The 16695-nt window shown below is 41.9% G+C and overlaps 1 protein-coding gene across 1 annotated transcript; it reads right to left on the bottom strand.

Moving 5' to 3' along the window:
* Positions 7-1443, bottom strand: LOC109725229 (pentatricopeptide repeat-containing protein At1g09900-like). Its single transcript, XM_020254329.1, has 2 exons — positions 174-1443; positions 7-39 (listed from the first exon to the last, which is right to left on the bottom strand). Exons 1-2 carry the CDS (start codon positions 1359-1361, stop codon positions 7-9), a joined length of 1221 nt encoding a protein of 406 aa, XP_020109918.1. The 5' UTR covers positions 1362-1443.

The following is a 16695-nucleotide window of genomic DNA, read 5'->3' as shown; positions in this document are numbered from 1 at the left end:
CACACTTTATAGAAATCCAAGCTTCCGCAATACCCCTCCCTGCAAAAAGCCGTGATCAGCGAAGTGAGTATGAAGCCATCTGCAGCGAAACCTCGCCGGGACATTTCATCGAGCAGGTTTAAGATCTCCCTCAGCTTCCCATACTTGACGAACCAACTGTTTAGACGAGCGACCAGATCGAGCGAAAACCCATCTTCCGCCGAAGATCCAAGAAGGAAGCTTGTAGCCTCAAGAAACTTTCCCCGTCTACAGAAACTGTCCATCACGATGCAATACGTGAAATTGTTAGGAACAACGCTCTTCCCAAGCATTTCCTCGTAAACGAGTCGTACTTCCTCGACATTACCGGCCGCGTAGAACCCGTGAAGCAGGGTGTTAAACATCACGACGTCGGAGGCGACGAAACTACCACCGCGTTCGACGACATTTCTAGCTTCGGCGAGCTTGCCGGATTTGCAAAGGGTTCGGATCACGACGGTGAAGGTGCACGCGTCCGGGGGGATCCCCTTCTTGAACATAGAGGCCAAGAGCTCTAACACGGCGTCGAGCTCGCCGACGTCGAACAGCCGGCTCATCAGAGTGTTATAGAAGAAAGAATCGACGACCCAGCCCAACGCGTCGCTGCCCTCCAGCAAGCGCTTGGCCTCCGAAACCTTGGACTCGCGGCAGAGGCAGTCGAAGAGGATGTTGAGCGTCTCGATCGTCGGGCGCAGCCCGTCGGCGCGGCTCTGCGCGAGAAGCTTCTCGACGTCGCGGAAGCGGCCGGCGGCGCAGAGGCCGTCGAGGAAGACGGTGTGGGCGACGACGTCGAGGCGGTAGCCGAGGGATGGGAGGGTGGAGAGGAGGGCCTGGGCTTGGGGGAGCTGGCGGCGGGAGCAGTAGAGGCGGAGGAGGGAGGTGTAGGCGGGGAGGGAGGGGCGAAGGCGGAGGTCGAGCATGAGGTCGAGGACGCCCCAGGCCTCGTGGAGGCGGCCGAAGCGGCAGAGGGCGGCGACGAGGGCGGAGAAGGCGACGGCGTCGGGGCGGGCGGCGGGGTCGGGCCGGGCGGACATGGAGAGGAGGAGGGCGTAGGCGGAGTCGAGGAGGGCCGGGGAGCGCAGGAGGAGGCGCCCGAGGAGGACGGTCAAGGAGCGGACGGACGAGTTGCTGCTGCTGCTGTTGGGAGTTGAGGGGGAGGAGGAGGACGAGGGGCGGGGGGGTCTGCGGCGGGAGGAGGAGGAGAAGTCGGCGAGGGCGGCGAGGAAAGCGGAGACGTGGTGGTTGTTGGGTTCAGAGGCAGTCAGGTCGGTGTGGCTGCGGCGGGAAATGAAGGCGGCGGCGGCGGATGCGAAGCGCGGGGTTGAGATGGGAGTCCATCGCATGGGAGGACTGACAAATGACACAATACAGGCAGACAGGCAGGCAGGCGGCCGGGCGGGCTTTTGGGGTAGAGATTTTAGCGAAGGGCTGGCTGATGGGTAGGGATATCAATGTTATGGATATCCGAAAACAAATCCGAATAAGACCTATATTTATTACTTTAATATCATGGAATTTAAAATATATTAATTTAGCATTACGTGGTTTCATTTGTTTCTTTTTATTAGCTTTTTTTTTTAATATTTCGTTAAATTATATATAAAAAATTTTAGTTATCCCACCTAAGTTGTTCGAATATTCACTTTAGTCCCACCTAAGTTTAAATATTTATTTTAGTATATTTTAGTTTTAACTTTATTACCGATTTAACAAAAAAAATTAATAAAGAGAATAATAAAAAGAGAAAAATGAAACCATGGGGTACTAAATTAATACACTTTAAATTACAGAGCATTAAAATAAAAGTACGAAACCACAGAGGTAATATTTGAAGTTTTCTATTTTAAAAATGTAGATTTAATATAATACGTTTTGATATATAGTAAAGAGGAATAATTATTTCGGGTTTGGGTTTTCATGCTTGGATTTGGATTTCGGATTTTTGGTCGGGTTCGGATTTTGTAAAATCAGTCCCAATTCCTACCCAGTCACAACTCTACTCATGGAAACAAAATTTGATAAATTCGCTACAGCTCGGAAGTCCGGAGTCTAAAACAAAAATATCTTACACTTTCGTGCATTTAATATTAGGTATAAATTTACACTATCCATCTAAAGATTAAGAAATTCTTTTGTGTTATGAATATTAAAAAGAAAGAAATTAGATAAGATCCGTCAGAAATTATTAATATATTTATAAGTAGGATGTAAAATTTATACTTACTTTTTGACTATGTAAGTAACATTGCCTGTATGGTAATTGGATAACTCATTTTCTAGAAGTTTTTGTTTTTTTTGTTCTTTTCTTTTAGGTGTAACTAAAGTTTAGTTGTTTGACTCTTGCTTCTTAAAAAGATTTTGCCATCCATTATCTAACAAGAGAGCATCTTCATGAATGAGATCTCATTCAATAAATAAATAAATAAATAAATCATAACAACTTAATTGATTAATTTGATATTTGTTTTTAGATATTTGATGATATTCTTTGTTTACCAAATGTTACAAGCCTTTTAAGTAAATTAAAGAGTTATATCTAACAAGATGTTCTTACATCTAAATATGACCTAATTGAATAACTTATTCAGTATGAAATTTTTTCCATGTTATTAGAATCTAAAAAGTTTGATATTTTGAATCTTAAGTTCCATAATTTGGCACCACAGTGTATTCCCCTACGATTTCATTTATCTTATCTTAAAAATAACTAAAATTTTGAATGTAGTACTTCATTCTAAACATTTTATTATATTTCTCATCTGCCGAACACTACAAGCTTCTTGAGTAAATTAAAAAGGATATGATGAATAAAATGTTCATGAATCAAATTAGGTCCTAAAAATTTTAAAATTTTTAAACATTTGTTATTTTGTGTATTTACTATGTTGTAACATTTTTATTATTAAATATGAATTTTTAATTTTGATAATCTATACTCTGATTAATATTTATAGTTGCGCAAGTGAAATTACCATTTCATTTAGTTTGCATTCATTATGAACTTATATTTGAACCTACTTCAAATGAGGTGAACACAAGTTCATTTATTTTTGTAAACTCCTATGCCATTAACTTTTCTCTTTATTCCTACAACTTATGAGCTCTACCAAATGTTGTGTAACATATGATTTTCATACTCTCGTAACCTATAGATTTGTAGGCCTATATATAGAGGGCTTCTTTATTTATTTCTACACACACTCAACAAAGACAACAAAAAGAAAAATAAAAAAAATATATATTTTTATTATACTTGTGACAGAGAGAAGGTCAAAGAAAGGTATTTCTTTTGGTGGAGATTTGGGCTCATCTATTTGTACAGAATTGGTGAAGCCACACGACGAGGGTCGAGCCGTTGTATCTTGAAGGGGATAAGTCAGTATTCTGCTTCATCGGTTCAAAGGTTTTGCCAACCGCAAAGGAGTTGAATCTCCTTAAAGAGAGCAAGATTTTCATATCTCGGCTTGATCGACTTGTCGACACTTTTTTATATTATTTTGTAGCTAACCTCTATTTTTTGAATATATACATCAACAAATTTAAGGATATTAAAAAATGGAGGCTACATGCGAAAAGTTCAACGATACTGATGGAGATCTCAACAAGCCCTTCCACTTCAATAGATCAGAGGTGGGAAAAGAAAAAGTGTTATTCTACCTCAATTTACTTAAAGTTGCATACGTCCTCACGAAGAAGAACTCAAAGAAAACTAATCCTAACGATATGAACGAAGACAAAACTTCTTAAACACTATGAAAACATTGAAAAATACGAGAAGGATGAGTATAACTGTCGGTATTATCTCCTCAACTGCCTTTCAGATCAATTTTATGATTATTATGAAAATACTTACTCCTCTGCAAAAAAGATTTGGAAGGCATTTGCAGCTTAAGTATGATACAGAGCAAGCTAGTGCAAAAAAGTATGTCGCTAGCTACTTCTTTCACTACTAGATAGTCAAAGGAAAGTCTGTGGTGGAGCAAGTTCGAGACTTTTAGATGATCACCCATGAAGTTCAATCCGAAGGAGTCAAATTTGGAGAAAACTTGATCGTATTGGGAATCATCGTCAAGCTACCACTATCATGGAGGGAATTCCAAAAGACCCTTCAGCACAAGCAAAAGGAGATGTCTTTCGAGACATTAATTGCATGCATTCGCGTGGAAGAGAAGGCAAGAGGCTAAGATGCACTTGAAGCAAAAGAGAATGATGCTAGCGCCACTAAGGTAACTTAGCATCTTTTAATTCTTTACCTAATAATAATCATTCAATAAATACATATTTGAAGCCTAAGAAGATAATTGGAAAGAATAGTGGTAGATCTCAATTAAAAAAAAAAAGACCAAGAACCTCCTTCTCAAATGAAAAATATAGTTTACTATATCTGTGGCAAAAATGGACATATTGCTCGAATTGCAAATTCCGGAAACATAAAGCTTTACTTCAAGCTAATGTTACTAAGGAGCCACTTGTGATAATGATAACAGACATATACTTGGTGAAGAGTGCTGAAGGATGGTGGGCAGACTCTAATGCCAATAGGTATGTCTGTTATGATGAAACTTGGTTTAAAATATATACTCCCTATAAACAACCAAGAAGTATTACTCTTGGTGATTCACATACTTCTAAAGTTTTAAGGAGTGGTGAGGTCGAGTTAAAATTTTCTTCTGGAATGGTGCTTATCTTGAAAGATGTATTCTATACACCCTCAATTAGGAAGAACTTGATGTCAAGTTTCCTTCTTAATAAAGCTGGCTTCAAACAGATCATCGAGTCTGATCCAGTATATGATTTCCAAGAATGAAAAGTTTGTAGGTAAAGGTTATGCATGCGACGAAATGTTTAAACCAAATATTAAGAATAAAGTATCGTCTACTTCTGCTTATATGCTTTCTTTTGTGAATTTTTGGTATGCTCGTTTGTATCATATTAATAGCAGATATGTTAGCTTGATGAGTAGTTTAGGATTAATTTTCAGACTGAATAGTAATTTTGACAAATGTGAAACATGTAGTAAGTCAAAAATCACTAAACAACCTCATAAGAGTATTGAAAGAAGTACCGAATTACTTGAGCTAATTCACAGTGATATTTGTGAATTTGATGGTACTCTAACTTGTGGAGGAAATAGATATTTATCACTTTTATTGATGACTTTTCTAAATATACTTATGTTTATTTATTAAAAAATAAAAGTAATGCTTTTGACAAATTTAAAGATTTCCTCCATAAAGTAGAAAACAAATTCGGTAAAAAGATTAAGAGAATTAGAAATGATCGAGGTCGTAAGAATGAATATACGGGATTTAACTCTTTTGTTCAGTCTTTAGGAATTATCCATGAGACTACTGCTTCATATTCGCCTGCCTCTAATAGAGTGGCTGAGAGAAAAAAAATAGAACACGTATTGAGCTAACAAATGCTATGATAGTTAACACTGGTGCACCCTTAAAACCTTTGGGGTGAAGCCATTTTAAATGCATGTTATGTCTTGAATCGTGTGCCACATAAGAAGTCTAAGGTGACACCTTTTAAATTGTGAAAATAGTATAAACCAAATTTAGGACATCTTAAAGTGTGGGGTTGTTTAGCATATGTGAGGCAATCAGATCCTAAAGACCTAAATTAGGTGTTAGAGCTGCCACTTGTGCATTTCTTGGATATACTTTCAATAGTACAGCCTATAAATTTTTAGACATTGAAAATAATGTGATTCATGAAGAAAAGTTTTCTTATAAATCAAAAAATAGTGGGTGTCAAGATTTTAAAAGTGTTTCAAATAAATCGAGTTCTTCAAACTCTTTTTTACAAAATCAAGAACAATATGTTTTTGAACCTAGAAGAAGCAAATGAAACAAAATAGAAAATTATTTTGGCCCTGATTATGTTGTTCTGAATATTGAAGAAATTTCACTTTCTTTACAAAAAGTTTTATCTTCAAATGATGTAATTTTTTGGAAAGAGATTGTATCTGATGAGATGGAATCCCTAATTTCTAATAAAACATGAAAATTAGTGAATTTACCTCCATGCTATACAGTAATTGGCTATAAATGGGTCCTCAGAAAGAAATTAAAATCGAATGGGAGTGTAAGCAAGTATAAAGCTAGACCTGTCACAAAAAGCTATAAACAAAAAGAAAATCTAGACTTCTTTGATACCTTTTCTCCGGTTACTAAAGTAACATCCATCAGAGCTCTGATTGCTATTGCTGCAATTCATGACTTACAAATTTATTAGATGTATGTAAAAATTGCCTTTCTGAATAGTGATCTAAATGAAGAAATTTATATGGACTAACCTTAGGGATTCATTGAGCCTAGGCAAGAAAACAAAGTATGCAAGCTAAATAAATCCCTTTATGGCTTAAGGCAGACACCCAGACAGTGGCATGAAAAATTTGATTTTTGCATGATTGAGAATGACTTTAAATTAAATGAGTGTGATAAGTGCATCTATTACAAAACTTTTGAAAAGTTGCATGTTATTGTTAGCCTTTATATGGATGATTTACTAATTTTTGGCTCTAACTTAAATATTATTAATGAGACAAAAATTATGCTAAGTGACTATTTTGAAATGAAGGATCTTGGTGAGACTAACTTTATTTTGGGTATGAAAATTATCAAAACATTAGACGGTATCTTTCTTGATCAGTCACATTATGTTGAGAAAATTTTAAAAAAGTATAACTTTCTTAATTGCAAGCATGAGACTACACCTTTTGATTTAAGTGTTCACTTGTTTCCTATTAAAAGTGAAAATAAAATTATAAATCAAAAGAAATATGCTAGTATCATTGGGAGCTTGCGGTTTGCGACTGATTGTACGAGACCTGATATTGCATATGCAGTAGGGATACTTTGTAGATTTACAAACAAGCCGGGTACAGAGCATTGACATGCTATGGAACGTGTGATAAGATATCTCGTTTGTACCAAAACTTATGACTTGTTTTATGGGAAGTATTTTGCTATAATTGAGGGTTACAGTGATGCTGACCTGAATACCCTATTAGGTGATTTTTTCTCTATCACTGGTTATATTTTTTACTTTAGCAGGTAATGCTATATGTTGGAAATCTAAAAAGAAAACTATCATTACTAACTCAACTATGGAAGCTGAGCTTTTTGCCTTAGCTTCAGCTAGCGAGGAAGCTAGTTGGTTGAGAGACTTATTGTCTGAGATTCCATTTCTGAAAAAATCAATTCCATCTGTATTAATACATTGTGTAGCACTGCTGCTATTGGTAGAGTAAGAAACCGTTATTATAACGGTAAATCCATATCCGTGAGAAGAAAACACAGTATTGTGAGATCATATATGGACAATGGTATTATCAGTGTAGATTATATTAAATCTACTGATAATTTGGCAGATCCATTAACCAAGCCCTTGGAAAGAGAAAGGATATGGAGCACATCGAGAGGGATAGGGTTGAAGCCCATAATATCATGAACCACGTATGAGGATACCCAACCCGATGATCAGAAATCATGACAATTGGATTCAATAGAAAAAATGAATCATATGGTGATCGTAAAGAATGCACAATATATAGATCTATATGATCGCATCTTTACCTATCCTTATGGTGTGGGTGCATTCATCCTATAATGAAAAGAGGGTTGCATTTTTGCTCTTAAATGAAATCTGTGGCTCTTATGAACAGGGTGTCAGAATTACAGAAGCATCCTTGATGGATTTCACCTATGTGAGCATAGAAGTGAGGCCTTTTTTTATAAGAATTGGCTTATTCTCAAAAATGCTCATAAAAGGCTAGGATCAATACAAGACCGTAGCGTGCTAGCTAGTAAAGCTCATGTCAACACATGGATTGTTATATGTGAGCAGTGACTCTCTATTTCCCCTAAGCAGCCAAAGTTCAAGTGTAACATACCGAACTTCTAAATTTATGAAGTTATGGTGTATGTGTCACGCCCCGAGCCCCGCCTATTTGGTCAGGTTCGGGCACGCCGACAGACCGCCGAACGGACAAAGTCTCTCCTGTACGTCCTAGGCGTCGCAATTAGTACAATATAAGAGGTTTCAAACAGGAACAGTATTCATACAATGATTGCATAAGGAAGGTATCAAACAACATAACAATATGTTAGTTTGGAAAGCTATTGGAGCAGTTTTGGTGAGGTTCTGGAACGTTCGAGTGTTTTCGGTACACGTCGGGCGTGAAAACGAAACTCGAAAAGCTATGATTAGACCTTGGCCGAAGTTTGGCAAGGCGTGGATGAAAAGATGGTTTGAACGCGCTCAAAAACATGTTTTGGGGGTCTTGGTACGATTTGAGAAGAATCGGAGACCCACGGAGCGAAAACGAGCGAAAACAGAGAAGAAATGGCAAAAGGCTGGAAATTTTAGCTAAGTCTGAAATTTGTAATTTTTCTAGACCTACAGGGTCCAGACCCTAGGGCCAAGGTCCGGACCCCGAGCCCGAAAAATGCACAATAGCAGTGGCATACTTGTAATTGTTGGTGGGGGGTTTGACTTTAAAAGGGGCTACACCCCTTTCTTCCTCCCTCAGCCCCACAACACACACGCACACTAATGTAGGGGAGAGAAACTCCCTCCCTCTCTCTCTAGATTTCTCCCTTCTCTCTCTAGATCTCTCCCCCAAAATTTGGAGGCTTGGCGGAGAGCATGCTTGGGAATGCGTGTGGAGCGTCGGATCGGGTCTTCGTGCGCCCGGTTGAGCGGCGTGCTTCCGACTCAGCGTTCGCATTTTGGTGAGTGTTTGGATTTTGGTTAAATCTTTCATGAATGATGTTTTAGGCATCTCTAGAATATTTCTAGCATGTTTTCTCTATGAATACTTGGGTTATTTGGGAGAAATGAGAAGCTAGGGCTAGAAATGGGGTTTTGGGCAAATAGGGGTTTTGATCTAAATTAACCCAATATTCCTCAAATTGAAGGTTAGAGGAAGGCCTTTGATGACCCTAGGTTGTGGATTGACAGGCATTCGGTGATCGATTGTGGATTAGAGCCGAACCGGACAACGAGTGCCGCGGGAGGCCGATTGCAAGTGTTGATGTAAGGACTGAGATTTTTACAGTATAGCTAAACTCTCGGTTGACGATGTTTTTGTGTGTAATTTAATTACAAAAGCACTCGTCAAATTTCGGGAGAAATCGAGTTAAAACGGAGATTCTACGCGATTTCCAAGTTTCACTTAAAGTGAATAGTAACTCGATTTTTCGGAGAAGCCACGGTGTGAAGTTGGCTTCAGGCTCGTATCGGACTCCGTTCCTAGCGGTCCAATAGCTCATTTCGATCGGTTCAGTTGTTCTGGAACTAATGGCGCTGACGGATTTTGAGTTTGACGCACAGATTTCGAGAAAATCCAAAAATACATGTTTTATATGTATTTTTGTGTTATTCATTCTGTTGGAATGAAAGGTTGGATTTTGTCACGAATCCGTGGTCGATCGAGGTAAACCAAAATCGTAACTTTGTTGTCTCCGAGGTGCTGATCGCACTGGTGCAATCCGTTCGCAAATCTGACGGACGGATCTACGGAGATCGCACGTTGATCGAGGAGAGGTCGGTGTTGGCAAAACGGTATTTTCGCAAAAGTTGCGATATTTTATGTACCGTTTCCAGTGAAACCGGTCGTGGAGGGGTATCCGCGCGATTTACTCGCGCTGTGAGGGACTCGGATAGAATTGTTGATTCTTGGAGGACATTTTCGCAAAATTACACTACATTTATAGGTTGAAGTTAGTTTTCTTTTGGCTTGGAAACCCTAACCCTAGCTGCCCCTCCCTCAGCCGACCCTAACTGGTCCCTGCCTAGCCCATGCGCGCACCTCGGCCGCCGGCAGGTGCCCCGGTCGCCGGAAAATTGGAACCCGGCCACCTTCCATCTTTCTCTTTCAACCGAACCACCACCCTCTCGGCCTGAGTACACAGGGAAACGCGCGAAGCCCCGAGGATCCTTCACCCTATGGCAGAGAGCTACCTCCGGCGCCGATCCTCGCCGGCCCCCGCCGTCGGCGCACACCGCCGACGCCGCCGGAGCCACCTTGCTCCCTGCGGCCAACCTGCAGTCACCCAGGCCGAGCCTGGGTGATCTCTGCCTCCGCGCATCGCCGCCGCCCACCCTCGGTCCCGCCGCCCTCAGCTGGCCTCCGGCGTGCCCCCGCGCGCCATCGCCGCCGCACCCGTCGCCGCTGGCCACCGCTCTCTCTCTCTGCGGCCGCCTTGACCAAGTGCGGGCTGAGCCGGGGCTAGCGCTGCCTCCGCGCGCCGCCGCCGTTCCCCGCCGGCTGATTCGCCTTTCCTCCACCTCCGGTGAGGTGCCGCCGTCACCCTGAGCCTCCCGCCGGCCGCCGTGGCCGCCATTGCCCTTGGAGCCCAAGCTCAAGCCGGTACGGGTTCGGTTTGCTCCGCCGCCGCCGCCGCCGCTTCCAGCCGCCAACCGAGGTGAGCACGATACTCCTCACCTCCCCCGCACCTGTCCCTGGCCGCCGCGCATGCCGCCGTGCTGCCGGAAGCCGGCCGGAGCAACCTTGCTCCGGCCAAGCCCGAAATAGGGCTTAGTTTAGGATGGGTTTGTGTTCTGAGCTTCTCGAGCCTCCCTGATCAATACGGAAGGGAGCACGATGATCGTGACTCATTTCTGATCATCGTGCTCACCTTGGTTTCTGTCGGGAAGGCCCCGTTCCACTGTTTTGGCGATGTCGCTCCGTTTCAGCCTTTTTGGCTGCTGTTTCGGGATTGTGCTTGTTTTTCCGGCGATCTGAGGCTGTTCCGATGCCTCCGGAGGTGAGCATGGTGACCGCTGGTCAGTGCTGATCACAATGCTCACCTTCCCGTGGATCAGAAGTGTCCGGTTAGTTCTGTTCGGCGCGATCTTCCCTGACTGTGCGCTATTCGCTGAACCTTCGGGTTGCTCCCGCGCTTCCCACAGCGAGCCGCTGTGCTCCGGATCGGGAGCACGGACTCCGGTACGTCGAGACCTGTCAGTACGTGTCTCTGCGGACTTCGAAAGTCCTCGGTTTGCGTGAATGAGCCGCTTGATCGCTCAAATTACATAAAATGATGAGATTTTATGTAATTAGAGGGTCTTTTATGCATTTGTGCTTTGCGTGGCTACTGTGGGCAGCGTGTGGGAGTTTGTAATGACCGCTGGACTGATTGTCCATGGTCCGTTAGCTTTCGCGGAAATCGGTAGGTCAATTTCGGTGCGTTTTTCGGCGAAATTCGCCGAAAGAACGCGGTTTCGGTTCGGATTCTTTCCGACGGTGTTTGGTTGCTTCGTGTTTTGTCGCTGAGCCTTGTTGGCTGGTCACCATCATCACTTTGTGGGTTCAGTGATGATGGGTGAGCGACGGTGGGTTCCGGTGTCGAAATAAACACATTCGGGAATCCGGATTCGTACAATTATCCGGCGATAATTGTGTAGGGGTGTTATCTTGTGTTTGCTGCCAAAACACCCAAATTGGAGTGCTTTGGGGCAGCAGGTGACTCGTGACACGAGTCGGTGAGTTTCGGGACACTTAGTGGGTCCCGACGGCGTCCCGGTGTGGTTTTCGGGATTTCCGGTTTGTTTGGTAATCGGTTTTGGGAAACCGATCTCCGTGGGATTGTTTGTGGGTTGTGTATTCGGTGGTTTATTTGTGGGGTTATGCTTTTAAGGGTTTCTTAGTCGTGGGTTAGACACTAACCCAGTGGACCCTCCTTAGGTCCTGTTGACGTTCTTTTGCAGTCAGGAGACAGGCGCGACAGTTGTACAGGTGGGTACTTCGATCCGACGTCGGTACAGTGGTGCACGCTCGGTGATGGTTTCTTACCTTTGCTCTTTCGTTATTATCTAGCATATATATATCTTGATATATAGTGTTGAGCCTAGCACCATGTTGTTCAGTTACACTCTACTCGGTTGTTCTCTTTATATCATGAGTAGGAGTAGAGTAGTTATACCATATTTCTTTATTGCGCTACTTAGCTATTCTGCATATCCTGTATCATGTTTGGAGTAGAGCGGTTTCGTGATTTTATGTGAAATCGGTGACCTAGTTGATTTGTTCTTGTATCTTATATCTGTATATAGTCGGTTTGTTCCTTGACTCTTGTTGTTTGATGACCTTTGAGGTCGGTGTACCTTGAGGGGTAGGATTGTCGACTAGTGGCCGACGGTAGTTCTAGATCATATACTCAGATGACTTGTTGACCGATTCTTGCATATATACAGTAGTTGACTCATTGATCAGTATCTACATACTGTGGGCAGGATGTTGAGTTGTTCCATCCCAGTTGACTTGATTAGTCAGTATTTACATATGTTTGAGAGGATGTCGATGTTGTCCCATCCTAGTTGACCTGAGTGGTCGGTTCTTGTGCTTCTTTACAGTTGATGACCTATGCGGTCGATAGGCCCTGGGGGGGTAGGATTGTCGGCTGGTTGCCGACGGTTGATCATTGACCATATTGCATTGATCGCCCGATACTCGTCGCATTTCACGAACACTGGCGGTCTGATCCACCGCAAGGAGTGTTCTTTTCCGGAAAAGTGGTTGAATGGTGACAACCCGTGAGCCCTAGAGGGGTTATATGCATGTTAGAGCGGCAGTGGTACTGTCGGGAGGTGTTGCGGTGCGGACCTCCAGGGCATTGGCTTGAGGTCTGCGGTGCTGACCAAGAGAGCATTGGTTTCAGATTGAGTACTTTTGGACTGATTGTCCCATTGACGCATATGTTTATAGTAGCAGTCGTTGCATGCATACTTACAGATCTTACTTTATAGTTGTCTTGCTACCATAGTAGATATTCATGTATGCTTTCTGTTCCAGTTACAGTAGCGGTAGCCATTATTCAGTCTAGCTCCTGCTCTCTTTCAGTTTATTGCTACTGTATTTAGTATATCTGCTCATTACCTTATACATCTCTTACGTTTACTACTGTTCCTACTGTATTCCCACTGACCCGTACTGTTATATAGCTCTTCCTGATCCGGTGAGTACTCCTCGCCTTCTTCGGCTTGCGGTACCCACTGGGAGGGGAGACATGTTTACATGTTCTCACCTCCCCCACCATTTTTCAGGTATCGCGGGCGTTGAGTAGTGGGACGAGACGTGAGGTACGTGTGTAGCGGTCGATAGAGCTTCCGACCCAGGTTATTTCGATTTAGCTATTACCCTTTTTATTTCTGTGGATATATATAGCTTAGTCGGTTTACATGGTTCAGTTTTGTTTTATTATTTGAATATCTGAGTTTTCAGTTGGTTTTGGAATGTAATAAAGGAATTGTGTTTTCTTGAACTAAAAGGTTTTCTACCCCTCGTGGTAGCGTTTCTTAAAGAATAAAGGTTTCCGTGTAGGGAACAGTTTTCAAAAGAATTCTCGTGAATTTCTATTTAAACACTGAATGTAAAACTGTGATGTGAATGGTGAATGTGTGAATGTATAGTTATCTTTATATTCATTTGGTTGTGGTTGTTTCCTGGCTATACTCTTGTACTTGTGCGACGCCGTGCAAATACAGGGGAGACTCTGTCCGTGTGAACAGTGGATTCCCTGTATTTGTGGCGGATCTGGCATACCCTGGGGTCAGGTTTGCAAAAAAAAAATTTTCGCTGTGTTTTTAACCTAAAGGGACCCCGGGGCGTGACAGTTGACAAGCAATCGGAGAGCGTTAAGAGGTGGGTTGTGCTCACCGAAAAGATTAGATCACTTTCATGTCGAAGTGAAGTGTTATTTATTATTGATGCATATAATGGTAGTTAATTGGAAAGCATATGAATGCATGACATAAATGCTATGATTGGACTACCATTGGATGATAATGATGTTGTATGTGTAACATACCGAATTTTGATATAAAAGTAAAAATAAATAAAAATAGTGTGAGATACTATTTTTATTGGATTTAGAGAAGTAAAATATAAGTAAAAAATGACTTGTGCTGAAATCAGAGCGAAAATAGAAGATTTAGAATTTTCTATGAGAGACGGGGCTGATATTTTAGCAAAAAATACACAGTGTCAGAAAATCATGAAAACTTGGAAATATGTCGGGATTATTTTTATGAGCCTAGATTTAAAGTTTCATGTCAATCCGACGCCCAGAAAGTGAAAAATAAAATCCGACTGCTACCTACTAGAGATTTCAGTTCGGTAGAGCTTTCGGTGACCAAATACGGTCGGAACTGAAAGATTAAAATTTCTTTCATTAAGTTAAGTAAAACCGAACCTGATTGTTAAATTTGAACTCAAATGGACATTCAGAAGGGCAGGCAAAAAATATATGTGCCGGAGCTGCAAAACTGAATATAAATTGTGTATTGTTGAGGGGGCTAATTGTGTAACAAAAGAGCTTTTCTCCTTTCTCCTTCAACCGAGCACCACCACCCCCACACTTACACACGCATGGTAAGGGAGAGAGAAGACCTCCTTTTCTCTCTCTAGATTTCCCTCTCATCTCTCTAGATTTCTCTCCAAAAATTGGGATTTTGGAGGAGATGATGTTGGATATGAAGTTGGAGCTCTCCAATTGTGAAGCAAGCTTTCCAATGGTGGATTTAACTCGATGAGCATGGTGGCCTAAGGTGAGATCTCATGATTTAAGCTAGGATTTCAATTTAATCCTTATGCTTAAGTGTTCTAGTAGCCTCTAATGTGATGTTAGCATATTTTCTCCATTTAAATTGGGTTACTTGGAGCATGTGTAGAGGCTAGATTTAAAATGGTAGATTGCTAAGGAATGAGTTATATGCCCTAGAAATGGATCTAGTAGAATCCTTAGATACTAAATGGATGACTATTGCATGAATAAAGAGATTATGTGATGATTTCTTATAATAGTGCATCTTAGGGCTCAAAAATGGAATTTTGTAAAATGTTTGGGTTTGATCTAAATTAACCCTATACAAACCTAATTGCTAGGTATACGAACGCGTTGGCGAAGTCGGTTCGGCGATTCGTCGAGCCGGTGAGAAGATATTAAAGAAACGGACGTTTCGGCTTCGTTTCCGCCTGGAGGGCCGAGGCGACGTTCAAAAATCACGAGAATGGATTCGGAGCATCGTGGCATCAAGTTATAGACTTTTAATTTTCGGATTGTGGATTGGTGGCCGTTTGGTGGTCGAGTGCTAGTTTGGGCCGAACCGGGCAACGGGTGCCGCGGGAGGCCGATTGCAAGAGACTACAAGCAATCGGAAAGCGATTTGATGTGGGTTGTGCTCACCGAAGCGATTAGGTCACTTCCATGTCAAAGTGGAGTATGGTTTTCTAATTGATGCATATGTACATAATGATAGTTAATTGCAATGGTAGTTGATTGCAAAGTAAATAATGACATGAGCTAAATGTTAAATGAATGTGAAAGGTATATGCTAATAATGAATACATGTGATAAATATTAATAACTGCATGCGATTTATGTTAATCAAGAATGCATGTGGTAGAGCTTAAAGAATGCATGAGATGCTAAGTATTGACTACCTTGGATGACAAGTATATGTATATTGACATATTATGGAATATGTTGGGTGAAAGTAAATGCATGTTGACACATTAAAGAATATGCTAGATGAAATTATGCATGTTGGCAAGTTGTAAACTATGCTAAAAAGTATATGCATGTGCAATTGTGACATTGTGGCATTTGACATAACAATGAGAACTTAGAAACATTGTGGCATTTGACATAACAATGAGAACTTAGAGACATTGTGGCATTAGCTAGAGACAATGTGATTACTCAGTATATGAGGTTTGGGATTAGTGTTATCCCGGTTTGATTACCACTAGTTCCGGCTAGAGGATTGGATCATACTCACATAGTCTGTTTTTAGCTTGGTGGTGGTTGCTCCACCCAAGCAGTGCACTCCGGAGTTGTCACACGATGGGCTAACGTACTTGCCCATGGACTAACGTACTTATCCAGCAGACGGTCCTTAGGGTGGTTCGAGTCCTCCGTTATTAAGGGATTTTGGGTTGTGAGTTTTGGGGTTAACAAGTGTTAACCGGGTTAATTGGGTGAAAGCCAAAATGAAAGTGGAAAAGAATGCATTATGAGCTATGGATTTGGTATCCCTATCGAGTGGATTTAAGGCTGAGGTGTATGTGAGACATCCATCACCTCGAGCCTGGTTGTATGCGGCATTCCACAGATGATTGACTTGAGGCCAAGTCGGGTGGTTAGCTTGGATAAAGTAGAGAAAAACCTTAGGAGCAAATAACGAATGATGTAAAATGACAAGATGTATAAATTATGGAAAAGCTATGAATAGCGGGATAGAGAGTAGAATTAGATGATCTACTTGCATTGTTGCATACATTACATATTGCATGTCTTGAGGCATAAACATGTATTTAATATTTGCATTAAATATTTGTGAATATTTATTGGACTAACATGTTTGCAGTGCCTCCTTTGGACCTGGTAGGTCGAGCTTTTTCCTTGGGTGGCCGTACCCACTGGAAACTATGGACAATAGTTCTCACCCCCGTGTTGTTTTTGGGGTTACAGGTTCACACGAGAGCGGCGCGGCGGCGCGAGGAAAAGGCGTAGCTCCGTAGTAAGCGCCCTACCACGTCTCAGAGATAGTGGTACCCTGAGACGACTACTTATGTAACACACTGGACCTTTGCAAATTGCGAGGTTCGAGTGTTTGGACTGTGTCCTGAGCTTTTCCAGATTTTCTGGTGGGTCGTTGACA

This window comes from Ananas comosus, linkage group 19, assembly GCF_001540865.1.
Source record: "Ananas comosus cultivar F153 linkage group 19, ASM154086v1, whole genome shotgun sequence".
Taxonomy (NCBI): Eukaryota; Viridiplantae; Streptophyta; class Magnoliopsida; order Poales; family Bromeliaceae; genus Ananas; species Ananas comosus.
This window is presented reverse-complemented; position numbering and strand designations above follow the sequence as displayed.

Bases quoted from the DNA above. Each gene is read 5' to 3' on its own strand.
- LOC109725229 (XM_020254329.1), bottom strand. From the start codon at position 1,361: ATGCGATGGACTCCCATCTCAACCCCGCGCTTCGCATCCGCCGCCGCC. The intron at 40-173 runs GTCGCTCGTCTA...GGCTTTTTGCAG, and splicing joins ATGGGTTTTCGCTCGATCTG to GGAGGGGTATTGCGGAAGCT.